Source organism: Sus scrofa, chromosome 9 (genome assembly GCF_054392235.1).
Source record: "Sus scrofa isolate SSC_HxYL_T2T_F1_AM1 chromosome 9, Sscrofa_HxYL_maternal_Yorkshire_Landrace_v2.0, whole genome shotgun sequence".
Taxonomy (NCBI): Eukaryota; Metazoa; Chordata; class Mammalia; order Artiodactyla; family Suidae; genus Sus; species Sus scrofa.
In genome coordinates this window covers 130,037,980-130,065,323 of record NC_139391.1, presented here as the reverse complement: position 1 = coordinate 130,065,323, position 27,344 = coordinate 130,037,980, and the positions used below count along the sequence as shown (strand labels likewise).

At 42.0% G+C, this 27,344-nt stretch overlaps 1 protein-coding gene across 2 annotated transcripts in view; it reads left to right on the top strand.

The window, feature by feature from the left end:
• COLGALT2 (collagen beta(1-O)galactosyltransferase 2) overlaps window positions 1–27,344 on the top strand; it is a 142,645-nt gene that overhangs the window by 53,901 nt on the left and 61,400 nt on the right. The window contains exons 2-3 of one of the 2 annotated variants that reach the window (XM_084977964.1): window positions 171–366; window positions 23,925–24,035. In XM_084977964.1, the coding sequence (XP_084834090.1) occupies window positions 24,022–24,035 (14 nt within the window). In that variant the 5' untranslated portion in view covers window positions 171–366; window positions 23,925–24,021. The remainder of the gene's footprint in view (window positions 1–170; window positions 367–23,924; window positions 24,036–27,344) is intronic. The other variant, XM_003482738.5, reaches the window with a different exon arrangement.

The following is a 27,344-nucleotide window of genomic DNA, read 5'->3' as shown; positions in this document are numbered from 1 at the left end:
TTCCAAGACTGAATCATGAGGATTTAGAAAATCTCAAGTGATGATTCCTAGGAAGGAGATTAAAACAGTAATCGAAAATCTCCCAACAAACAGAGGTCCAGGTCCAGATGGCTTCACTGGCATATTTACTACCCATTTCCTTTTTTTTTTTTTTTTTTTTCTCTTTTCAGAGCTGAACCTGTGGCAGACGGAAGTTCCCAGGCTAGGGGTCAAATCAGAGCCCCAGCTTCTGGCCTACTCCACAGCACAGCAAGGTGGGATCCAAGCCACGTCTGCGACCTATACCACAGGTCACGGCAACGCCGGATCCCTGACCCACTGAGAAAGCCAGCGATCGAACCTGCAACCTCATGGACTACCAATCAGGTTTGTTTCCCCTGCGCCACATGGGGAACTTCCTCTACCCGTTTCTACTAGGTCATGTCCTTCAGCCTGCATATATTTGCTTTCTTCAGGATCTCAGACACCTGCTGTGTGTCCTAACCGATCCTGCAGTTTCTCTCAGCAGGTATTCTCACTTGAAAGATTGCCCCAGTCTTCTCTAATTAACACCCTTGCCTGTGTTTAAAGAACCCTGGTGTCCTGAGGTTTTAGGGCAGATAAGCAGCATGTTAGTTAACCGGGCTTGACCTTCAGGCTGGCCAGCCTTAGTTCACAAGGTGGAGGATTCAGTGAGCTTGCAGGAATGTCAAAACATTTATTTTTCGTCTAAGGAAACATAACTTGGCAGAAAATTTCTTTCCTTTCTGAAACTTCCAGAGTCTGAGATTTGAGCTAGGTCTCCTTATTGCGTCTTCCTAGTTTTCTCTCCACTTGTCTCATTGGTCCTGATTTTTGGGGTTTCTTTACTGAACACTGAAACCCAATCACTGTCTCTATCTTTAAATCGCTTTATCTTTAGATGGCCTTACTCAGCTTCTAGTGGCTTCTAAACATTACCAACTTGGACTTTCTGCATTCTCTTCCTCTTAACAGTTTCCTTTTGTTGGCCAGAGGGATCTCCTACGTCTTTCATGGGTGCAGCACTTTCTTAGGTTTTGGCGTGTCAAATTAGTTAGGAGGGGGCTGAAACGAATACTGTAAGATTTAAAACAAGATTGGTTTCATGAGGTAATGGATACGTGGCTCAAACAGCAAAACACATGTGTATGTATTGTAGTTGAAACTGAAGATTAAGGACAAGAAATAAGATTTTAAAAAATAATAAAAGGGGTTATACTTTCAAAGAAAAATATAAGAATCATAAAGAGATTGGGAAAGATGGTCAATTAGAATAGGTCATAAAAGTAGAATTTAAAGAGTGTAAATAAAGACAACCCACAAATATATGGAAGTAATTGGGATATTTTTAAGTAAATTGGCATACCAAGAGGAAAAAAATGTGAAGAAAACCTAAAAGGTTTCTTTAGAAAAACAAACAGGCAAGTCAAAAGAGAAAGAGAGAGATCGGGAACACATCTGCTGGCAGCTGGTGGCAAACGGGTGATGTGCAAAGCCTTTGAGCACCTGCTGGCCTGATAGGGCCCTGGCCCCCTAGGCTCAGGGTCCTCCCTTGCAGAAAGTCCGGCCTAAAGAGGAAGCCTGGGATTCCCCTCCCTCCTTCCCCACTAGCTCAAGTGGATACTGCTTTTCCCAAGTTCAGCCCATCTGTGGTATTCCATTTTGCTAAGCTTTAAGATTTTTTTTTGTCTCTGTTCAGATGTAACTGTATGTATTTGGAATTGTTCACGCTAGCTTTAGGATCCAGAAATCATTTTTTTGCCAATAAGTTAGATTTTAAAAGATTGTTTTGTTATTTGGAAGATTTTTTTCCCCCTGAATCAGGGTCAAATGCTTTTTATTAGATCACAGTACGTATTTCTTTTGTTGATGGGCTACTTATAGTTACAATTTCTTGCTACCTACGTTTGGCAGATTTATCTATTCAAAAAATGACTATTGAAGTTATGCATCCATATTATTATTTCTCTCCATTCTGCTTCTTTCTGTATGTTGTTTCGTAGTCTTGACAACAATACAGATGGAATGACAGCTTAGAGAGGTTAGGAAATATAGTCAGGATTAAACAGCTGAAGGATACCAGAAGCCGCTTCAGTCAATACACAGCTCCTGGACAGGAATCTATCTGACCAAATAAAAAATTCTTGATTTTATACCAGGTATTTTGTGATTCCTGACCTTGAAATTTTACAAGGAAATCTCCGCATCCATTCCTTTTGAAAATTCACCTTTAATTTGCAGGTTAATTGGGCTTGACTCGTGGGTCCATCTCTCCCTAGCTTTGTGGCTGTTTTCTCATCCTTACAGTGGGGAGACTATCTATTTCCTAGAAGGCTATGAGGATTAAATGAGAAAATACATGTGAAAACCTCATCTCGAATGCTACATTCCGTCAAACTGCTCCTGTGTGTCTTCGTACAAATAATAGTCCCGAGAAAAATTTGGTTCTTCCCAGGCTATGCTCTGATCCTCTGCTGAAGAAACTTGGGTCAGTGAGTTTGCATCTGGTTCTAGTCATGCCTAAGTCTCTCTCTAAACATCAATTTTGTAGGAACAAGAATGAGAATTTCATTGGTGACCTGTTATGAGGTAATTTAAAGAGAAATTGAACTGAAAATTGGTCAGGGGATTCTGGGGAAGTGAATTTAAATGTTGGATTTTTATTGAACAAAGTTCATGTGCCTGATGCACAGTGAGGCCAAATAAACCAAGATGCAGACTTTGGAGCCAAATAAACCAAAATATCAGAGAAAGTGATAGAGATGGAGCGGGATAGTTACCCAGGCAGTTGTAGAAGTCCCAATAGGAGACCAAAGATAGAGAGGGAAACCACTGGAAGTTAATAATTGCTCAAGGGGGCTGGCTACCAGAACAAGGCAGGCATGCTTAACTATAAAACCATGAGATACGCCTCAGGTCATTAAGTGAAAAATAAGAGGAGGCTTGCATTCAAGTTCAGCAAGACAATGACCCTTAGGACCAAGGGCAGGAGTTTAAGGACCGCCCTTCTGCTGCTTTGAATAAGTACCTTGACCGTCCTAGTTTGACCTTATAGGGTCCAATCCTCTCTTAGCAGATACGAAGGAGGAGCTAATGATGTAAGCCTGCCATCTACTCAAAGAAAGAGGAAGAGGCGGTTTTCTTCCCCCCTCCCCACTTCCCTGGGATTATGAAACTGTAGCCCACCTACTCCTTGGGGCAGAGCCTCCTAGCCTGCCTGCTTGCATCTCTCACAAGCATCTTATCTTAATAAATCTATTTCTTACCTATGACTGTCTCTGTCCCTGAATTCCTTCTGCGCTGGGGCACAAAGAACCTGAACCTCAGTAAGTCTAGACACCAGGTGAGTGATTCTAATTTAAAAACTGTGGGTTCAAGTCCCAATCTGGATTCTGGCTAGGTTCAAGTCATACATGTTGTCAGTTTCAAAAGGTTTATTGCAGGGCCAGGCATGGAAAAAGGGGACTCATGCTAAAAAAACCCTCAAACTCCACGGTGGTTTGAGGGGGAAACATTTCTATAGGCAAAATGTGAGTTGAAAGCTGCAGGGTGCCTGACTTCCTTCTGATTGGTTGGTGGTGAGGTGATAGGGCGGTGCTCCAGGAATCTCAAGCCCAGCCTGAATTCGCCATCCTCCGTCTGGGTCCGGGGCCTCAGTTCTGACGAAGAGCTCAAAGATAGTGAGGAGGATCCTGGACCCTGCCCCAAGGCTGCACTGAGGTTCGTTGATGGCTCCTCCCTTGTCTCTGCATCCCCTTCCTTCCCTGATTAGCCCACTGTTAGAACCTGCCCTTTGGAGCTCAGGGAAGGCCAAGGAGGCTGAATGAAGCCTATTTCCTACAAAGAAGAAACAGGGGACAAGAAAGATTTGTACTTGGGAGCCCCACAGGGTCCTGCTCAGTTTCAGGACCTTGTTGGCTTCCTTCCCATGATGCCTCCAGGAGAACATGGCGGCAGCTAGACTCCAGCTTGCTTTCCACCTGGCCTGACCTGCGGCGGGGGAAGGAAGGGAGGAGAGCGCAGCTGTTGGGCTGCTTGGTCCTAGGGAAGCCCTCACACCCTCTTCGAGGTCTGAAGGGGAAGCTGCAGCCTTCTCCCTGCATTGGCTGGCTCTGAACTCTGTTTACGAGGTGAGTGCCACGTCCTTTGGCTGGATTTCTAATTCAACTCAAGGGACACACCCTAAAGAAAATCAGGAAGAATGACTCACCTATGGCCATTTACCCTGACCACAATCCCATTTGCCTGAGCTCTGCTCTGGCCAAATTCTGGCTCTGCCTTCAAAGCAGCTGATCCCATGCCCCCACTTCCTCCTGGACAGACAGGCCGTTGGGCTCCTTCAGAACTTTTCAGCAGCTCAATACCAAAGAGCATTTGACCCCGGCCTGTTTCCAGGCCCACTTGAAAGTCATACTTTGCAGATGTGGATTATGAAGCAGATAGGAAGTGCTCCAGAAGATATTTCCCCAATCTTGTCTGATTGTGCATTTCATTTGTTCAAGTAAAATATCCACATTTTAAATGCTTAGTGATTAAAAACGAGGGTGAGGACCACAAACTTGCATTCAGTTATTTATTTAGCAAAGCCTTTTCCTCAGTGCTGATGCCAGGTGCTGTGCTGGGCTTGAAAATACAAGGATGGGCAAAGACAAATGCATTTCTACCCTCATGCAGCTTATAAACCCGATGTGAGGAGTAAATTACTCAGTCCCATAGAAATAAGTGTGACATGGCAACTCTGATAAGTACTAGAAGGAAGAAGTGCATGATACCAAAAGCACTTATAACCAGGGGATTTGACCCCCGTGGGGAGGTTTGGGAAAACCTTGGAAGCCTAAGATCTGGGGTCTTTGTCCTACTTTCCAAAGTCACCAGGTAAAATTTGGGGCCGACTTTTTAAAAGCTTGTGTCTCTATTGTCTTTTCTCTGAATCCCATGTCTCCATTCACCAGAAGGGCAAAGATCCCTAAGCCTGCCCCTTAGCGATCACCAAGTTGACACAAAGCTTTGAGAAGCAGTAAAGAGAGAATCAGTCCGTTCTTGTTAAGTGCCGCTTGCTCTTCAGAACATTATTCAAAATTATGAGCACTTGGTTGGGTATGTTTGTCCCTGAGGCATGGAGATAAGAGGGCCAGTGACCCCTGGGGGCTCTAAAATAATGTAAAGGTCCTGCAGCTGCAGCTGTTTTATTAGTCACATTAGTCTGTTGGTATGTCCAGCTCTCTGAAGACAAAGCTACAGTATACTCTCTATCTCTTAAAAAGCATTTCCTCCTGTTTTAAACTTCACTCCACCTACAATTTGAACATAAGACTTAGGTGTTAACCAGACAGTCACCCCAGTCCCACTCTCTGACTTTAAGTCTGGCTCTCTTACTGCTTCTGGGACTTGGGGCCTGCTGTGTCCCCTCTCACACCTGATTTTCCTCATCTGTAAAATGGGCTTGATAGCCTCATAGTGTTGTTGCGAATTTAAAGGAGATGTTACATGCACAGGGTTCTAGTTCAGTGCCTGACTGGTGGTGAGCACTTGGCTGAGGCTGCCCACCCCCCTGCAGAAGTGTGGTGAGTAATGAAGGTAGAGGGACCCCTCGATGTCCTGTGTATGTGTGTGTGCCCCCCGTCCCCCAGTGGCTTGTTCCAAAGCCATATGGATCCTGGAAATGTTAGGAGCACAGAGTGTTCCTTCCCTCTGACAGTAGTTTTCCATAATAGAGACTGGAAAAAAACACCATCAGAATAGTCTCCTGTGTGCTCTGACAGCAGGAACTAGAGAAAAATCACTTGAGATGCCTCAAAAATATAACTTGGCACCCTGCGGTTTGCATGAGTGTGAGTGTAGAATATGAACGGGGAATCTAACACCTGCCAAACAGCAGCCCCTGCCTCTCACCCTCTGTAAAGAAACCCCTACTGAAGTGACGTGGGGAGGCCCAGACTTAGAGCTTTTCAAAGCAGGTAAATTCAAGGCAAACATTTCCTCTCTCCTTCCTGAGCGGGCCATGTGTGTTATTGCTGGAACCAAGACAGCAGGTATTGGGTAAGTGTGATGGACTGGACAGAAATTTTTCATCAGCTGGAGCCAAGTTCTCATTCTAGGTGACTCTGTGGGAGAAAAAACAGCGTTGAGTTCAGTTTGCAAATGGGAGCTTTTCTGTCTGTTCATGTTTCTAGCCCAACTTTTTCAATGCGGAAACAGGTGGTATAGCAGGAAAAAGTTTGATAGCTTTAAAAAAAAATCAAAATGCTTTGTATGGGTTTCATTATTCTCTTTGCTGTTTCTTTTGCTGAAGTGGTAGATCCTTAATAAATAGACAGTTTATTTTGTCATCCGTTTATATGAACATTTATTTATTCTTAGTCATTCAACGAGCGCATGCTAAATGTTTTCTATGTACCGGGCAGTTTTTGAGTGAGAAATTTGGACATATGGTCTGAGAAGTATAAATGAAGTTGTGAAGAAAATGGGTCAGCATGTTCAGAATCATTCCTTTCCAGAAAACCCATCACATGTGGCAGCTGAACCTAGGTGTGTGAACGTGGAATGAAGTGGGCCCACGCTTCGTGTGTATTTTGAGCCTGTCCTTTGAGGAATTCAAAGAATGGATTCACGTTCAAGGCAATACTTGTCACAATCTAGCAAAATGTACCATTTCAGAGAATTATCCATGAGTTTATTTTTCCCATCAGGGCAAGATGCTGAGGACACAGGAAAGTGGGACACACATCTTTATTGCTTCCTACACTTACCCCCTTCCCAAGGGACAGGGGTGTCATCTCTAAACCAGTCTAACCACATGTCATTCTGCCAACACACCATACTGTTTTGTATCTCTTTACCTCTTCATGTGTTGTTCCTCCTTCTGGAATATTCTGTCTTCCACTTCCCTCTAGATATCTGGTCAATCTTCAAATCCCAGTTCAGGCTTCTCATCCTTTGCCTCTTCCATACCTTAGCAGCCACTCTCTCCTCTCTGGCACCTGGAGACTTGCAAATGTCATGCTAAATTACAGCCATTTATTTATACAGATCTTCCTTGACTTATGATGAGATTACCTCCTGATAAACTCATCATAAACTGAAAATATTGGAAATAAAAAATGCCGATAACACACCTCACTCACCAAGCATCCTAGCCGAGCCAAGCCTACCTGCAGCGTGCTCAGAACACTGACATTGACCTACAGTTGAACACAATCATGTGACAAAAAGCCTATTTGTTAGTAAAGCGTTGATTATCTCATGTAATTCATTGAGTGCGGTTCTGAAGGTGAAACAGGGAAAGCTTGTTCGGGTGCAGAATGGCTGTCAGTGTATCAGTTGTTGACCCTCATGAATGCGTGGCTGCCTGTGCACTGTGGCTCCTGCTGTTGCCCAGTATCATGGGAGAGCATCTCACTGTGTATCATTAGCCTAGGAAGAGGTCAGTATTCAACACTGAAGTGTGGTTTCTACCGAATGAGAATTGCTTTAGCACCATCGTAAAATCCAACCATTGTTAGGTCAGGGACCATCTGCGCACCCATATTTCCTGTTAAACTCTGTTGTTTCCCAACGGGTGCCATGGTGCCTGGCACAGAGGAACTGCCTAGGAGATGCACAGGTGTCTGTTGGACTGAGAGCACTGTACACTGCTTTTACAGTTCTTATTAGGTTAAAAATTTGATAGGGAAGGAGCCACTCCACGCATTTATTTGTTGAGCACCTATTATGTGCCAGGCACTCTTTTAAGTGCTAGGGATAGAGCAGTGACCAGAACAGACCAATGTCCTTTTATGATGAGACTTGCCGTCTACTCCTTTAGCTGATGGTCATGGGCTCAGCTAATAAATCTGATAACTAGGGAAGAAGAGGAAAACTGATATTGAGACATCTAGCGGTCTTTGCCACACTAGCCTTTCCCTTTCTCTGAGTTTAAATGGGCATGTGCGCATTTTTTTTTAAATGGTAGACTGTGGTAATTCCGGTTTCTTTGACTTATATGCATGTGCCGAATTTTGTTTATCATGCATCTTAAGACCTTATTTAATAGGCTGACTTATTTCTCATTTGAGGGCGTGTGTGTGTGTGTTGGGGATGGTCAGGGAGACCCAGGTTTCAGAGTACATTGTTAAAAATGCCTTCACGTACCGTTGTCACAGTAACCCACTGAGTTAGGTATGAACGACAGGTGTTATCACTCCATTTTACACATGGAAAAATAAGGCACAGAGAGTTTGAGTAAATTTGTTAAGATTAGAGAGCTAGGAGTTCCCTTCATGGCTCAGTGGTTCCCGACTAGGATCCATGAGGATGTGGGTTCGATCCCTGGCCTCACTCAGTGGGTTAAGGATCTGTCCTTGCCATGAGCTGTGGTGTAGGTTGCAGATGCAGCTTGGATCCTGTGTTGCTGTGTCTGTGGTGTAGGCTGGCAGTTGTAGCTCTGATTGGACCCCTAGCCTGGGAAATTCCATATGCTGCGAGTATGGCCCTAAAAAAAAGAAAAAAAGCAAAGATTAGAAAGCTGGTTGACAGAAGAGCCATGTCACCTGACTTGATACTTTTTTATTTGATTAAATAAGGGATGATTAAGGATGGGATTAGTTAAATAATGGTATCACATAACTCAGGATCAATGGATGACTGAAATACGTATTTTCGTTTGTAACTGCAGTTGTCTCTAGAGACGAGTGAATCCAAGTAAACCTTTTTGTGTAGAACACAGAGACGTCTTTCAACTTTCTCCTGATCTTCCACCCAAATGACTACCTTTGCTTTACATTTTTAGTCCAGATCAGCCAGTTTCCTTCTCCACAGAGAGATTGAATGCTGGTGGTGAGTGCTCCCTTGTGCTCCATTTAGCAAGCCCAGTCCTTGGGCTGGGCTTTCTCTGTGGTCACCCTGGGCCCAGTTCATCATGACCTCATGTCTAATGGCTTTGTGTTTGGCCAAGGCATTGACCCGTCAGGCCTGAGGACAGACTGTTTACATGGGTAGCATTTCCCAGTTCCTCTGCTGAGACCTGACCCTCCTTGCATGCTTGCAGATGCTCTGTGTTCCTGGGTTCCATCTGTTATATGCAATCAAGACATTCCTAAGGCAGTGTAAAGGGTCCCTCTTTGCCACACTGGAACAGAAATCTCAGAGTTTCAGGAATTAAAAAAACTACTTATCAGAGATGAAAAAGAAGTGAAAAGAAAACAAACTCTGGGAGAGAGTCTCTAAGCCTTGGATTCCTCACCTGTAAATTGACCATAATAGCACTCACCTTGAGCAGTACTATAAAAGTTAGAGATATAGATGGAAAATGCCCGGCTTAGTGCCCAGAACATATTTGATTCTCCATAAATGGGAGAGAATAAAATAAAATCTACTTTCTTCATTTTCCATAATTGAAATTTGGGCAGCAGTCCCGAGGGAGGTGAAAATACATGTTCACACACAAAACCTTGTACATGACTGTTCATAGCATTTTCCATAATAACCAAAGTGTGAAAATAACAAACCTCCATGACCTGATCAATGGATGAACAAAATATAGGCTAGCCGTACAATGGAACATTATTCAGCCATAACAAGAAATAAAGTATGGGGGGGGTGGAGGGGAAGCGCTGGGGGTTTGGAATGGAAATGCTATAAAATTTGGTTGTGGTGATCATTGTAATAAATGTAATAAAGTTCATTGAGTCATAAAAAAAAAGAGAATGAAGAACTGATTCGTGCTGCAACATGGATGGACCTTGAAAACGTTGTGCTGAAGTGCAAGAGGTCAGACTCAAAAGGCCCACAGTTGATGGATTCCATTTATATGCAATGTCCAGGAAAACCAAATCCATAGAGACAGAGAGTAGACGCCTGGTGACCAGGGACTAGACAGAGGGGAAGAGGGAAGTGACTGCTAATGGGTACAGGGTTTCCTTCGGAGGTGATGAAAATCATGGTAATAGTTGCACAACTCTATGGATACACTGAAACCCACTGGATTGTGCACATTAAGAAGGTGGATGTTACATGTGTGAATTATATCTCAATAAGCTATGATTTTCAAAGTGGGGCAGCAGTAATTATGCCTTAGTTGTTGTGCAAAGAGATGTTATATATGTTGTTTGTGGGACGTGTGCCCTTAAGCTCATCCTGTGGCGCCTGTACCATTGTCTATCTTTTTTTCCGGCTCTTTTGCTCTCAGAGGGACTGAGAGAATTATATGGACCTTGTTCGGCCTGCACGAGTCAATGCGTCTTTTTCATCGACTATGCTTTCTGGGGCAGGGATATGACTGCTATCTTCCCAACCGTATTTGAAATATTTAATTACTGAAATATGTGCCTTGAGCATGTGCAGAGGGATGGGCCCTCGCTATTAAGAGGTGAAATAATGAGGTCTTTGTGTTGGGTCCCTGGTTTCCAGAGGGCCCTTGTCCTGCTGGAATATATTCATGGCATTTCAGCTTCATAGGTTATAAACAGACTTTTATCTCTAAAACCTGGATATTTGGCTTCTCTTCAAAGGATTGGAAAATCTAGTCTTTTGGGGCATAGTTTTCAACGTGGTAGCAATCAGATGCGGTTGCTCACATCTATTCCTTTTTTTTTTTTTTTTTGCTTTTTAGGGCCGTACCTGTGGCATATGAATATTCCCAGGCTAGGGGTCCAATCAGAGCTGCAGCTGCCTACCTACTACACCACAGCCACAGCAAAGCCAGATCTGAGCCACGTCTGCAACCTACATCACAGCTCACAGTAACACCGGAGCCTTAACCCACTGAGTGAGGCCAGGGATCAAACCCTCATCCTCCTGGATACTAGTCAGGTGCATTTCTGCAGAGCCACAGCAGGAACTCCCTCTCATCTCCTCTTAACAGTCCTCCTCTCACACCATCAGTTCAGTGGCCCATCTCATTCCTTTGTTATCTCTGCTCAGCCTTTGTAGGCATTTAGGTTGGAATGGGGAAAGACCATTCCAACTGCTCATTCATTCACTTATCAAGCCCCAGGTGAGTGCCTGTTTTACACAGTAAACTCTGTTGGGAGCTGGGAGTCCTATCCTTAGGGATGAGAGTCCGGTAACAGAGAAAGACAAGGAACCAGGTGATTATGGTACACGAGCAGGTGCATGCTGGGAGCATGGGCGGGGAATGAATGTGTAATTACAGCTGTGCAGTGAGAGGTTCAGAGCTCCTGGAGACTGTTCCTGGGTCCTCTGGTGCCCTCTCTTTAGCATCAGTGCCTTTGTTGCTGACCACGCGGGAGAACATTTCATTAGTAATTCCATTTCTTCAGGGCACATCCACAAATTTTAAAACAATAGAATTGGAAAATTTGGCAAGGAAAAGAGGAAATGAAGAGTGGATGAAAAGGAGTGGCAAGAAGAGTAAACAAAGGACCCAGGAGAAGAAAAACAGGAAAAAGAGTACTGAGACAAACCAGAAACATATTTATCTTGTCTCAGACACTGCCAATGATCTTTTCATGGAATTCCAAGAGTTTTGACTCCAAGGAAAATTATGCTGAAGGAAACTTCAACAAAGCTTATAGGAGACGAATGAATCTTCCCATTTTTCTTGTTTTATTTCCAACCATCCTTGCGTGCTGAGATGATCGCATTGGCCAGGTTCATTAATACCTCTGAGAGGTCAGGAGGCGTCCTTCCCGTTTCACAGGTGGCCATCCACTCTCTGCGATGGGGGATTTGAGCTAGGGTTGGGAGAGAGCATTGGAAGGCTGGAAGGAAAAGTCCAACTGACAGTAGTCTAACTCCTACCATTTGTGTGAAGCATAACCTCTCATTCTAAGCCTTCTTTTCTATAACAGGGAGATAAAAATAATGCCTAACTTCACTAATCATAAGGCTCAAAATAGGACCGTGTGTTACTGACAGGTGAGGGGTTCTAACACCAAGAGAGGAAAACTATAGCTCACAATCAAAATGATCAAGAAAAGACTCATTTGTAGTGTATTTAATACCTATTTGTAATATGGCTAATAGATATACATAGGCCATACTGATTTTATTAAGATGATATTGGGCTTTGAATTGACTGTTAACTGGTCACTTGGCAAATTTTACCATTGCTCTTTCCTGCTCTTTGGGAATGAAGTGGATTTGTTGCTTGTATGTACAGCATTAAATATTTCTTTTTAGGTCACTCTTCCCTGGTCCTCAGGTGTGTAATGCCTGTGATTGTCTCTGAGATTAAGTGGGACATAACTGAGGAGGGACACTTGGGGAGTGTAAGTATTTACTTTTTGGTGAGGAGAGTTTCTTGAGGAGTTTTCCTGATTTCTTCATTCCTTAGGAAGAATGGCTACGAATTGACTTGGTAGATGTAGGAAAGGGATTTTGTTGGGAGAAATCCCCAACCCCCCAGTTCATATTTGTATCCTTAACCATATCCATATCTAGTTTCTACCCAGCAGACGGATTCTAGATCTTTAAACAACTCTACCCAGTAACCGAGAAGCAAGAGTCCATCATACTTGGCCAGGTGGTCCAGCATATTTCTTCTTCCTTGGCAGAACAGCTGCTGGGGAGGCTGTCCAGGAGAGCAGGGACAGAGGAGATGGGACTTGATGACATGCCCTTTCTTGAAGGTGGATTTCACTCGTTGCTTCCCAAAGTGACGTTTTATTTTTAGGTGGAGGCTCTTTATTTTCTCCACCCAGGAGTCATCCTTGCTGATTGAAAACATGAGGCAATTAAGAGGGTAACTCAGTTTTTGAAGTCTCAAGTTGGAAAATTCATTTTTTGCCAATGTGCTCGTCATGGTGTGACTTGTCCAGGTGATGACTAACTTTGTTGTTCATTCCATCATGGGTCCCTGGAGCCTTTGGCGGGGGGCGGGGGGCGGGGGGTGGGGGGCATGTATTTTGCAGAATTTGAGGCAGCCGAGATCAATCAAGGCACAGCGTTGCCTTCATCCTGCCCCACTGACTGCAGTCCTGTTGTTCTGTAGCATCGGAAGTCCAGACTTTCTGGGCTGGCAGGGAAGTGAATCACATTCCTTTAGTGTCAGTATAGACGGATGTGATCAAGGCACCATGTCCTCAGTGTTCCACCTGCCGAGAGGTCCAGTCTGCACCTTTATATGGCTCCAGTGGCCCCTCACTTAACCAGTGTGAGTTCAGACCTCAGAACCTCAGTAGGACTTGTGGTAAAAAAAAAAAAGTGAGTCTGTTCCAATTATTTCAAATTGGCTGTTGGTGAAGGAGCCGAGACTGAGAAATGAAAACTGACCCTCTAAAACAAGGAGAAATATCAGTGTGTTTAGACGTTGCCAAAGAAATCTCAATTTTGTTTTTGGCCACAGCCAAGTAGTAAAGCTCTGTCATCGTGCAGACAGTTCTGCTCCAAGAGCTCTTGCTTTTCCCTGTAACCATGACAATGCACCTGCTGGCCTGGGAACTTCATTAGCCAAGGAGGTCCCTGTACCTGTTGTTGACTGTATATTCAGTGTATGTTTACCCATGTCCCAATTTGTCTTTGAATCTGAGACTCATGGGCCTTTGCTGACATGCATAGCTGGGGAAGAGGAAGAGGAAAGAGGCAACAGGCACTAGAAACAGAGTCAGAGAGAAAGCAAATGTGTGGCTTTATGGTGAGAGGAGATCCAGACTTCCCTCTGAGGCTGTGTGGATATTGCACCTCTATCCACCAGCGCTTTCATTTCAGGTACTAGCTCCAAAGAAAGCCAGCAAAGACTATAAGGAGGGCACCAGCCACAAGCACCACAGCTGTATCAGGGCCATAGCTCTCCTGAAGGTGGAACAGGGAGACCTCTTAGTGGTTGGGAGGTCCTGGTGCTTCTTAGAGATAAAGGAAATCACTGACCCAATGGGGCCTTCAAAGACAGCGAGTTACATAAGGATTGACACAACTCAGGAGCTGAGCTCTCCCTGCTAAGCGTGATGATTTAAGTGTGACTCTGCTCTGACTGGGAGAATCGAGGCAAAGACTGAGCAGGCTTAGCATCCTGGGACCCTGATCTTCTGGCCAGTGCCTGATTGTGCTTTTATGAACAGTAGTTTTCCAGTTTGGTTAACGACTATAAATGCCTTGTAGACCACCTCTCCAGATGTCTCTTCCCATCATTTGTTTTCTTTTCCTTTTTTTTTTTTCTCCTTTGTAGAGCTGCACCCATGGCATATGGAGGTTCCTAGCCTAAGGGTCAAATTGGATCAACAGCTGCCAGCCTTTGCCCCAGCCATGGCAAGGCAGGATCTGAGCCACATCTGTGACCTACCATAGCTCACAGCAACACCGGATCAACCACTGGGGAGGCCAGGGATCGAACCTGCCACCTCATGGTTACTAATCGGATTCATTTCTGCTGCACGACAATAGGAACTCCTCATTTGTTTTCTTCAAGGACTCCTTGAGTGAATCTGTCACCTTCCCAGGTGTCTTTCCTGATCTGATTGGGAGAAGGACAGCAGACTCATTTCCCATGGAACTGGAAGGAGCTGTCAGGTTGGGAGAAAGGCCTTGGCTTCCCCTGAAGGGGTTCACACACTCTTGTGTCCTCAACTTCCTCGCTCGAGGGAAAAATCCATCTTAGCGGCAGAGTTCTGTGTGCCCCGTTGCTGGTGGAGCCTCACAGCAGGTCAGACACTGCCCCGTTACATTTTCTGCAGGATTCTGAAAACAACTTTTAACTCAAGCTTCGTGTTTTCTCCAGGGAGCTTGCATCTGGACCTTTGCTGGATCTCTCCAGCCCTCTGAACAGACCAGCGCCTGCATGCTTTCATGATTATGTATTCAAACGGAAACAGATTTTCATCAGAGGAATTAAAAGGCAGCAGTTAGAAGTGTCTGCCTAGATTTCTGTTTATTTGCTTGCTCCAGGGCAGTGGAAGGCAGGGCAGTTGGTCTTGGGGGGAATGCAAGCCTTCTTTGGTCGGCTAGGGTGGGCCTCACTGGTCTCCCTCTGGGAGGGTGCAGGGGACTGACCCAACACATCAAAGGCCAGGGTGGATGGACCTGTGTCCACAGCTGGAGGAGGGTTTGTTCATTTCCTCAGAAGCCTGAGAACAAAAGCATCTTAACAATTCGGGGAAGTAATTATATAGGAAATTAAAAAAACCAATCAGGACAGTATTTAAAATCTCTGCCTCTGCTTTTAATTAGACACATCTATTTTTGTATACTCTAAGCGGCTAATTTCTCAGGATGCTTGTCAGTAGTGGATACTTAGGTAGAGTTTGGAGTTGTTTAGTCTGTTAACACCAGGCAAATAAATAAACATTAGACACTGAGACCTTTGTTAAATTTTAACTTTGTTAAAGAGATTAAGAGGAAATGAATCAATATATCAGAAGGGCAAGGAGAATATAAGTCCTGGGAAATGAAGAAATGACAATCAAGGAAAAATAGGTGCTGTATGCATGTTCCTACCCTGTTGATAAGTAATTGGAGAAAAGTATAGAATTCCTAAAACTTTTGACTCATACTGTAGTCATATTTTTTGTTTCGTTTTGTTTTATTTTTATTTATTTATTTATTTTTTTTGTCTTTTGTCTTTTTGTTGTTGTTGTTGTTGCTATTTCTTGGGCCGCTCCCGCGGCATATGGAGGTTCCCAGGCTAGGGGTCCAATCGGAGCTGTAGCCACTGGCCTACGCCAGAGCCACAGCAACGCGGGATCCGAGCCGCGTCTGCAACCTACACCACAGCTCACGGCAACGCCGGATCGTTAACCCACTGAGCAAGGGCAGGGACCGAACCTGCAACCTCATGGTTCCTAGTCGGATTCGTTAACCACTGCGCCACGACGGGAACTCCTCGTTTTGTTTTAAATTACTCATAGCCCCTCCTCCCTTTTTTAAAATGGCTGCACCTGCAGCATATGGAGGTTTCCAAGCTAGGGGCTGAATCAGAGTTATCGCTGCCCGCCTACGCCACAGCCACAGCCCCACCAGATCCAAGCTGCATCTGCGACCTACACTGCAGCTTGTGACAACGCTGGATCCTTAACCCACCGAGTGAGGCCAGAGATCAAACCCACATCCTCATGGAGATAATGTTGGGTCCTTAACCCACTGAGTCACAGTGGAAACTCCACTCATAGTATTTTGAGTGAAGAATAATGTGCACTGGAGCTGATTCTCAGTTTCAGGAATTGCTCTACACATGCTTCATTCTGGGAGGTGAGTGGTTTGACACTTAGTGTGCCCTTCCTGGCTATGATGCTGGACCTCACAATGGACATTGGTGGCTTGTGGCCATGTTTGACAGTGGATATGATTTTTGCTGACATGCTGCACTTCTGGGCACAGTTGCAAGCGGGATGGAGACTGTGTCTCTCTCCCACGTTGCTTCCTGGCCCACTTTCCCACCTACTTGTACTAGCCCGTCTTTGTCCCAGTGTACTCACCTTGTGTCCCCCAACTCTGTCAGCTGCACACATCACCTCTCTTCCCTCCGGATAATGGAATGTCCAGCTGGACCTCTGAGTGTCTCTCCCTCCAGACCTTGTTTTGAAGAAAGGAGCTGGCTCTAATCTGATTTCCAGAAAATACTTGGAAGTAGATCAAGTTAGCCATTGGCATCACCTCCTGGTCCTCTATTTTTTGAATAGTGACTTAATTAAGTATAGTTTTAGTTCAGAGATCCATTATATGTGATAAAATTTTCAAATATTCGTCATATACCACTCTTTCCCATTTTTCTATACCATGTGACTTAAGCTACATGCCTTCATGTTACTTGGTGTTTTATAGAAATTTATTTCCTATGTAACATGGAGTATGCTGTGCTTAACAATTTATGTTTTTTCTCTAGAACATGCCTTAATATTCTCTCTCTTAAAGGTTTCATGTGTTACTTCTGGAGCAGGAGTGACCACCAAAAGCTCAAGTAGGAGAAACAAAAACCATTATAGATTGGGTTTCATGAAATCCTACTTACTGAAATCACCATAAATGGAAGAAGGGACCACTGTTCACGTCTCTTCATTTGCTCTTTTCAAAGCCATGCTCCCAGGGAACCCCTGGGGCTGATAATGCTAGTAGCTTTCCTTCCCAGTAGGCACTGCTGAATTGCCAATAACCTATAAGCATTTTTGTTCCCTTTTAAGAGTCTCAGACACCTCTCTCTTCCCATGGCTTTCTTTCTTGTTTTCCCTTTCACCCTCTCTCCCTTCTCCTTCCTTCCTGTCTTGATCTTATTCAGTGTACACTCTCTGACATCAACATCATGAACATTTTCTCAGGTCAGTCTCCCAAAGCAATAGAGATTAGAGCAAAAATAAACCCATGGGGCCTATCAAACTGAAAATCTTTTGCACAGCAAGGGAAACCAAAAAGAAAACAAAAAGACAACTTACAGAATGGGAGAAAATAGTTTCAAACGATGCAACGGACAAGGGCTTAATCTCTAGAATATATAAACAACTTATACAACAGCAAAAAAGCCAATCAACCAATGGAAAAATGGGCAAAAGACCTGAATAGACTGTTCTCCAAGGAAGATATACAGATGGCCAGCAAACACATGAAAAAATGCTCAACATCGCTGATTATAAGAGAAATGCAAATCAAAACTACCACGAGATACCACCTCACACCTGTCAGAATGGCCATCATTAAGAAGTCCACAAATAACAAGTGCTGGAGGGGTTGTGGAAAAAAGGGAACCCTCCTGCACAGCTGGTGGGAATGTAAACTGGTACAGCCACTATGGAGAACAGTTTGGAGATACCTTAGAAATCTATACGTAGAACTTCCATATGACCCCACAATCCCACTCTTGGGCATCTATCCGGACAAAACTCTACTTAAAAGAGACACATGCACCTGCATGTTCATTGCAGCCCTATTCACAATAGCCAGGACATGGAAACAACCCAAATGTCCATCGACAGATGACTGGATTCGGAAGAGGTGGTATATATACACAATGGATACTACTCAGCCATAAAAAAGAACAAAATAATGCCATTTGCAGCGACATGGATGGAACTAGAGACTCTCATACTGAGTGAAATGAGTCAGAAAGACAAATACCATATGATATCACTTATAACTGGAATCTAAAATACAGCACAAATGAACATCTCCACAGAAAAGAAAATCATGGACTTGAAGAATAGACTTGTGGCTGCCTGAAGGGAGAGGGAGGGAGTGGGAGGGATCCGGAGCTTGGGGTTATCGGATATAACTTGGAATAGATTTACAAGGAGGTCCTGCTGAGTAGCATTGAGAACTATGTCTAGATACTCATGTTGCAACAGAACAAAGGGTGGGAAAAAAAATGTATACTTGTAAGAGTAACTTGATCCCCATGCTGTACAGCAGGAAAAATAAAAAATAAAATAAAATAAAAAAATGAAAGAAGTCAGGAATAGCAGTTGAATTTTGGTAAAGGCCTTTATAGCATTTACAGAAATAGTCATATGATTTTTCTTTAATTCTGTTAACATAGTGAATTATACTAATGGATGTCCTTACTCTTAGGCCGTGCTACATAGTATTTTCTTAATGCTGTTTGCAATATATTTTTTTTTTTTTGTCTTTTGTCTTTTGTCTTTTTGTTGTTGTTGTTGTTGTTGTTGTTGCTATCTCTTGGGCCGCTTCCGCGGCATATGGAGGTTCCCAGGCTAGGGGTTGAATCGGAGCTGTAGCCACCGGCCTACGCCAGAACCACAGCAACGCGGGATCCGAGCCGCGTCTGCGACCTACACTACAGCTCACGGCAACGCCGGATCATTAACCCACTGAGCAAGGGCAGGGACCGAACCCGCGACCTCATGGTTCCTAGTCGGATTCGTTAACCACTGCGCCACGGCGGGAACTCCTGTTTGCAATATTTTATTTAGATTTTTACAGTATATTAATTGAAAGATATTGATATGTAGTTGAGTATGTGTATCTTTATCAGGTTTAGATATCAACATTGTACTCACATTATTAAAAGGACTTGGAGTTTTCATTTTTTTTTCTCTTATGCCCTGGAGAACAAGCTGCATAGCACCGGAAATATCTAATCTATTAAGATATCTGGTAGAATTCCCCCATGAAGCCATCTGGGCCTAGTGTTTTCTTTTTTCTCCTTTCTTTCCTCTAAGAAAATTGTTCTATTTAAGTTTTATATTGCTGCAGAAGTCAATTTTACTGACATGCATTTTGCTAGGAAATATTGCATTATATTTAGTTTTCAAGTTTATTTAAAAAATTTTTATTTTATTTTGGAGTATACTTGATTTACAATGTTATATTTCAGATGTACAGCAAAGTGATTCACTTATACATATACATATATCCATTCTTTTTCAGATTCTTTTCCTATATAGATTATTACAGAATATTGAGTTGAGTTCTCTGTACTATACAGTAGGTCCTTGTTGATTATCTATTTTATGTATAGTAACATATATATATTAACCCCAAACTCTTAATTTATCCCCACCCACCCCGACCTTTCCCCCTTGGTAAACATAAGTTTGTTTTCTAAAATATAATTTTTTTTTTTAGATTCCACAAATAAGTGATATCATATATTATTTTTCTTTGTCTGTCTTACTTCACTTAGTATGATAATCTCTAGGTCTGCCCATGTTGCTGCAAATGGCATTATTTCATTCCTTTTTATTGCTGAATAATATTCCTTTGTGTATGTGTATATATATATATACACAACATCTTCTTTATTCAGTCCTCTGTCAATGGACATTTAGGTTGCTTCACTGTTTTGGCTATTGTAAAGAGTATTATGGTGAACATTGAGGTGCATGTGTCTTTTTGAATTACATTTTTGTCTGGATATATGCCCAGGAGTGGAATTTCTGGATCATTTGTGATAGTTCTATTTTTAGTCTTTTAAGGAAGTTCCATACGGTTCTCTATAGTGATTATACCAATATACATTCCCAACAACCGTGTAGGAGAGTTCCCTTTTCTCCACATCCTTTCTAGCCCTTATTGTTTGTGGACTTTTTTTTTTCTTTTTATGGCTGTACTTATGGCATATGGAAGTCCCTAGGCTAGGGGTGGAACTGGAGCTGCAGCTGCAGCTTATGCCACAGCCATTGCAACACCCAATACTTAGCCCACTTAGTGAGGCTGGTGATCAAACCTGCATCCTCACAGAGACAATGTTGAGTCCTTCACCCCCTGAGCCACAATGGGAAATCCTGTTTGTAGACTTTTTGATGACGGCCATTCTGACTGGCGTGAGGCAATACCTCATTGTAATTTTGATTGGCATTTCTCAAATAATTAGCAATGTTGAGCATCTTGTCATGTGCCTATTGGCCACCTGTATGTCTTCTTTGGAGAAATGTCTGTTTAGATCTTCGGCACATTTTTTGATTTTTAAAAAATATATATATCAAGTTGTGTGAGCTGTTTGTATATTTTGGAAATTAATCCCTTTGTTTGCAAATATTTTCTCCCATTCTATGGGTTGTCCTTTTGTTTTGTTTATGGTTTCCTTTGCTGAGCAAAAGCTTTTACGTTTAACTACTTCCCATTTGTTTATTTTTGTATTTATTTTCATTACTCTGGGAGGTGGATTCCAAAAAGATATTGCTACAATTTATGTCAAAGAGTGTTCTGTCTGTTTTCCTCTGAGAGTTTTATATGCAATATTGAGTTTAGGTCTTTAATCCATTTTGAGTTTATTTTTGTGTATGGTGTTAGCAAACATTCCAGATTCACTGTTGTACATGTAGCTCTCCAGTTTTCCCGGCATCACTCACTGAAGAGAGTGTTTTTTCCATTGCATATTCTTGCTTCCTTTGACATAGCTTCATTGACCATAGGAGTGTGGTTTATTTCCGGGCTTTCTCTCCAGTTCCACTGATCTACATTTCTGCTTGTGTATCATTACCATACTTTTGTTCTGGTTGCTTTTTAGGGCCACATCCATGGGCACGTGGAAGTTCCCAGGCTAGGGGTTGAATCACCTACAGCTGCTGGTCTACACTGCAGCCACAGCAACGCAGGATCCGAGCCACGTCTGCAACCTATACCACAGCTCATGGCAATGCTGGATCCTTAACCCACTGAACGCGGCCAGGGATGGAACCCGCCATGGTTTACTAGGCAGTTTGTTTGCACTGCGCCACAACGGGAACTCCCTTTTGTCTCTTTAGGTAGGTTTATTCCTAGGTATTTTATTCTTTTTGATGTGGTAGTAAATAAGATTGTTTCCCTAATTTCTTTCTGATCTTTCATTGTTAATCTATAGAAATGCAACAGTTAATTTTGTATCCTGCAACTTTACTGAACTCGTTGATGAACTCTAGTGGTGTACTGGTAGCATCTTTAGGATTTTCTGTATATAATATCATGTTATCTGCAAACAGTGACAGTTTTACTTTTTTTCCAATTTGGATTCCTTTTATTTCTTTTTCTTCTCTGATTGCTATGACTGAGACTTCCAAAACTATGCTGAATGGAAGTGGCAGGAAGGGACATCCTTGTCTTCTTGTTCCTGATCTTAGAGGAAATGCTTTCAGCATTTCATTGAGTCAAATTATTTTTCATTGAGTTGTACAAAGTAATAGCTTATGATTCGTTAAAAAAATTTCTTTCATATCGATGGTATTTCTCTCATTTTTGTCATTTCTTACATTTATTTTTTTATTTTTTTTTCATTTCTTATATTTAATATTTATGTTGTTTTTGGTTAAATTAACTAGTGGTTGTCTTTTGTTGATTTTTTTTTCTCAAAAAGTAACACCTTAAAAAAATTAGTTTTCTTTTTGATTTTCTTACCTTATGACTTTCTGTCTTTATTTGTTTAGTCTTGTTTGTTTTACTGCTTTTTTTTCCCCTAGCTTTTTGGGTTGAGAGTCAACTCATTTATTTTTATTGGTTTAAGGATATAAGACTGAATTTTTCTCTGACCACTGCTTTAATTGTATTTCCAAATGCTGATATCTAGTGTTTTCATTATTTGTTTATAGACGTTCCAAAGTTGATTTGTATTTCTTCTTTCACTAATTTCAATAATTGCTTAATATAGAGCTTCTAATGGAATTTTAGTGGTTTTGTTTTATTACTAATTTCTAGTTTTACAACATTGTGGTTAGAGTCTATAAAACTGTTTATATTATTCCATTTTCATAGAGGCTTTCTTCGTAGTGTGATTGTTGGTGAATTTTTGGTAAATGTTTCAAGAGCACTTAAGAAAAAGCTTGGGAGTTCGCGTCGTGGCGCAGTGGTTAACGAATCTGACTAGGAACCATGAGGTTGCGAGTTCGATCCCTGCCCTTGCTCAGTGGGTTAAAGATCCGGTGTTGCCGTGAGCTGTGGTGTGGGTTGCAGACATGGCTCGGATCCTGCGTTGCTGTGGCTCTGGCATAGGCCGGCGGCTATAGCTCTGATTAGACCTTTAGCGTGGGAACCCCCATATGCCGCAGGAGCAGCCATAGAAATGGCAAAAAGACAAAAAAAGAAAGAAAGAAAAATGTTATCCTCTATTGCTGTGTTCTGTAGGTCCTCTGTGTATTTACTTTCTTCCCATTTGCACTTTCTTCAACTGAAAGTGGTATATTAACATCTCTCATCATTGGTGCTTGTTTTTCTTTGCAGTTTCTATACTTTCTGCTATAGACAAACCACAGCCTGCAGACCAGCTGCTTATGTCTGTAAATAAAGCTTTATGGGCACACAGCAATGCTTAGTCCTTTATGTATTGTGTGTGGCTGCTTCATTGCTACAATAGCAGAGTTAAGTAGTTGCAACAGAGAATGTATGGTCTACAAGCCTAATATAGTCACTATCTGGCCATAAAGAAAAGTTTACCAGCCCCATACTATATGAAGTTACATGGATATTCACATTTATTATATCTTTGATGTGAATCAAATCCTTTATAATTATTATTATAATTGTTATCTCCCTTTGTCATGTTCAATAATTTTTGGCCTGAATTCTACCTTATTTGATGTCAAGCTTACAACCCCTGAATTCCTTCTTTCTTTTCAAATTAATTAGAACATCTGTTCATCTTTAGGCATTCTGAATAATTTTGTTTTATTTTATTGTATTTTTTAAATGGTTTTTATTTTTTCCATTATAGCTGGTTTACAGCTGGTTCTGGCAATTTTCTACAGTACAGAAAGTGAATAACTTTGTTTTAGGTGTGTATCTTATACAGAGCATGAATTTGCTTTGTGATTCACTTTGAAAATATGTTTGTTTTAATAAGTGAGTTAAGCTCTTTTTTAAGTACATCAGTTTGTTAAACTTTCAAGGTAGAACAGAAACCAGTTTTGTATGCGTTGTTTGAAGACTTTTGAAGGTACTGTATTTTGTGTAAATGATGGTAGAGTTAAGCTAAAATAGATAGCTGGAGATACCTTGGATTTTGAATTTTATGCTAAGGTCTGTTACCATGACTTTGGCCTCTAGTGCATGTGATTAAAGCAGCACTGACTAAAAATTTTGTTGGACTTGAAATGAAGATGCAACTGAATAATTGCTTAATTTGAGGGCCATTGTTATTGAAGTTCAAAGGCTGAGTGTACATCTTGGATAACTTAAAATGAAAACAACTAGGCAGAGTTTCCTTGTGGCACAGCAGGTTAAGGAGCTGGCATCGTCACCACTGCAACAGGTTGGGTTGCTGTTCTCGTGCAGTTTCAATCCTGGGCTTGGGAATTTGCTGTGGGCAAGGCCAAAAAAAAAAGGGGGGGGGAACTTTCCAAGAATATTAGTTAACTAACTCTTGTTTAATTCATTTTATGTTTGTACTGTTTTAGTACAATCACTTATTGATTCTACTGTTGGCCGTCTTGCTTACAGGTCTAATGACACAGAGATGGTTTTAAGCAGTATCTCTCATTTTAGAAATTCATTATCTAGTTTGGACCAAAGGGAGTCATTTTCATATGCACAATTTCTGGAGCTGGCCATTCTCCTTTCAGTTCATCTGGGGTCCTTTGGATTTCCCCCTCTTTCTTTGGATGACATACTCACTGAACTGTATTCTTTTTCTCATGCAGGGCAGCCACTGATCACAATGTGGATAACACAACAGAAATACTCAGGGAGTGGTTGAAGAACGTACAGAGAGCCTATCACTATGTGGAGTGGAGGCCTATGGATGAACCTGAGTGAGTAGCGAGTGAACATTTTGTGAACTCATCATTTACCCTTCCCCACCCACCTCATTTCCAGCCAGTTAGCCTTCCAATCTTGGATGCACCTGTGACTTTTTCTTGTCTTTCATCTTTGTATCTAGTGAGTTTCAAAGATCTGCCCCTTCCTTCTTGACAAATCTTCATGTCTTTCTTCCTCTTTACTCCTGCAGCTACCAGCCAAGTTCAGGTTTTCATTAGTTCCTAAGTAAACTACCACAGCAGTACATATTTTAAAATATTGATATTATGTATTCATATTTTGAGTATGAATTAATTATACTTGGGGGATCATAGTGATAATTTGTATACTTTTTCCATACACCTTGCTTTTTTACTTTTCATAGTGTGGTGATCATGCCACAGCAATTATTAAGGAGCATCTTCATTATTATTATTAATTTTTTTTTGGTCTTTTGTCTTTTTAGGGCTGCACCTGTGGCATATGGAGGTTCCAAGGCTAGGAGTAAAAGTGGAGCTGTAGCTGCTGGCTTACACCACAGCCACAGCAACTGAGGATCGAAGCCACATCTGCAACCTACACCACAGCTCACAGCAACGCCGGATCCTTAACCCACTGAGCAAGGTCAGGGATCAAACCTGCATCCTCATGGATGCCAGTCAGATTCGTTTTCACTGAGCCATGACAGGAACTCCAGATCTTCATTATTTTTGTGACAGCAGAGTATCCATTATATGGATGTACCAAAATTATTTAATCAACCTCCTACTGATGGACATTTGCATTGTTTCCAATCTTTGCCACAGCAATTTCTTAGTTGCTTCCATCTTCCAGTCATCCTACATACCATACTGTCCAATTAGTCTATATAAACTATTCATGATATGATTCTGTTTTTCTATGAAAAAGGCTTCAGTGACTCTCCAGTACCTATAGATTAGATATCTGATATGTTATATATTGTGTAAATTTCATATTCTATATCTATAATTTTATGGATAATTGTATATTATTTATTGTATAATTAAATACCTGATATTTGAACCTACAGATCAAATACTTGATCGTCTTATTTTATTTTATTTATTTTACTAAAAAAAATTTTTTTTGGCATATGGAAATTCCCAGGCTAGGGGTCAAATCTGTGCTGCAGCTCCCAACCTACACCACCGCCACAGCAATGCTGGATCCATGCTACATCTTTCATCTATACTGCAGCTTGCAGCAACGCCAGATCCTTGACCCACTGAGCAGGGACAGGGATCGAATCTGCATCCTTATAGACACTATGTCAGGTTCTTAACCCACCAAGACACAATAGGAACCCCTGATTGTATTTTGTTTTTTGTTTTTATATTTTTTTCTTTTTTTGGCCAATCCCACAGCATGTGGAGTTCCCAGGCCATGGATCAGATCCGAGCTATAGTTGTGACCTAAGCCACAGCTGCAGCAATGCCAGATCCTGAACCCATTATGCTGGGCTAGGGATCAGACCTGCCTCTCAGTGCTCCCAAAACAGTGCTCATCCCATTGTACCACAGTGGGAACTCCTGTTTTCGCTTTCTTTTCTTTTCTCTTCTTTTCTTTTCTTTTTTTTTTGTCTTTCCAGGGCCGCACCTACAGCTTATGGAGTTCGCCAGGCTAGGGGTCTAATCGGAGCTGATGCTACCAGCCTACGCCAGAGGCCCACAGCAATGCGGGGTCTTAGCCACATCTGCGACCTACACCACAGCTCACAGCAACGCCAGATCCTTAACCCACTGAGTGATGCCAGGGATCAAACCCGCAACCTCTTGGTTCCTGGTCAGATTCGTTTCTGCTGAGCCACGACAGGAACTCTGCTTTTTTTTTTTTTTAAGTGAATTTTATTGAAGTATACTTAACTTACAATGTTGTGTTATTTTCAGGTGCACAGTAAAGTGAATCAGCTATGCATATACACATATGTCCATTCGTTTTTTAGATTCTTTCCCCATATAGGCTTTCACAGAGTATTGAATAGATTTCCCTGTGCTGTACAGTAGGTCCTTGTTACTTATTGATTTTATACATGGTAGTGTACATATGCCAATCACAACCTCCCAATCCATCCCTTGCCCCTGCTCCCAGCATATCCCCTTTGGCAACCCTAAGTTTGATTTGGAAATCTTTGAGTCTGTTTCTATTTTGTGAATAAGTCATTTTAATCTAATAAAATGATGCAAAAGAACTGATTGTATTTTTTAAAGAGTCCATAAACTTAGCATGCATACCTGTTCATCAATATTTCCTAAAAGAAAGCTGCTTTATCCAGATATTCCTTTTTTTCAACCCCAAGCTTTCCTTCCTTTCATTGTAACCAGCTCTTATCCCAAATCCCACCTGCTACCCAAAGCTGTTGCTAATCACTCCAGTTACAAAGATCTACCTTCTTCCAACACTCATATTGCTTATTTCCTATATCATCTTATTTTGGACAACAATAAACTTAACTAACATTAGCTATCTAATTCAGGCATTTTTCTAAGGATTTTTTTTTTTCTTTTTTTGTCTTTTCTAGGGCCGCACTCATGGCATATGGAGGTTCCCAGACTAGGGGTCCAGTCAGAGCTGTAGCCACCGGCCTATGCCACAGCCACAGCAATGCCAGATCTGAGCCGTGTCTGCCACCTACACCACAGCTCACGGCAATGCCAGATCCTTAACCCACTGAGTGAGGCCAGGGATCGACCCCGCAACCTCATGGTTCCTAGTCGGATTCGTTAACCACTGAGCCACAACGGGAACTCCTCTAAGTATTTTTTGACTTCTTTGGCTGGGGCTAAAATATACAAATACTTTCTGTTTTACTCAATGCTTTGTTCTTGGTTGGCACTAAATTAATATATGTTGGGTGAACAAATACATAGATGAGAATATGAATAATATAAAACTTACAACTCTAAATGTTCCAAGGCTAATGTAATTCCAGCTTTAGGAATCATAGAAGTAGGGTGAATCAAGTTGCTGAAATTTTGCCCAGGATAAATCATTTATTGAAAACAATATTTGTATTACAGTAATAATAAATGCTGTTCCAGGGTTTCCTGTTGTGGCTCAGTGGGTTAAGAACTCAACATACTGTCTATGAGATTCAGGTTCAATCTCTGGCCTCACTCAGTGGCCTGAGGATCTGTCGTTGTCACAAGCTGTGGCATAGGTTGCAGATGCAGCTCAGTTCCCATATTGCTGTGGCTGTGCTGTAGACCTGCCACTGCAGCTCTCATTTGACCCCTGACCCGGGAATGTCCATATGCTGCAATAAATAAATAAGTAATTAAATGACATTCCAGAATGAATTTTTG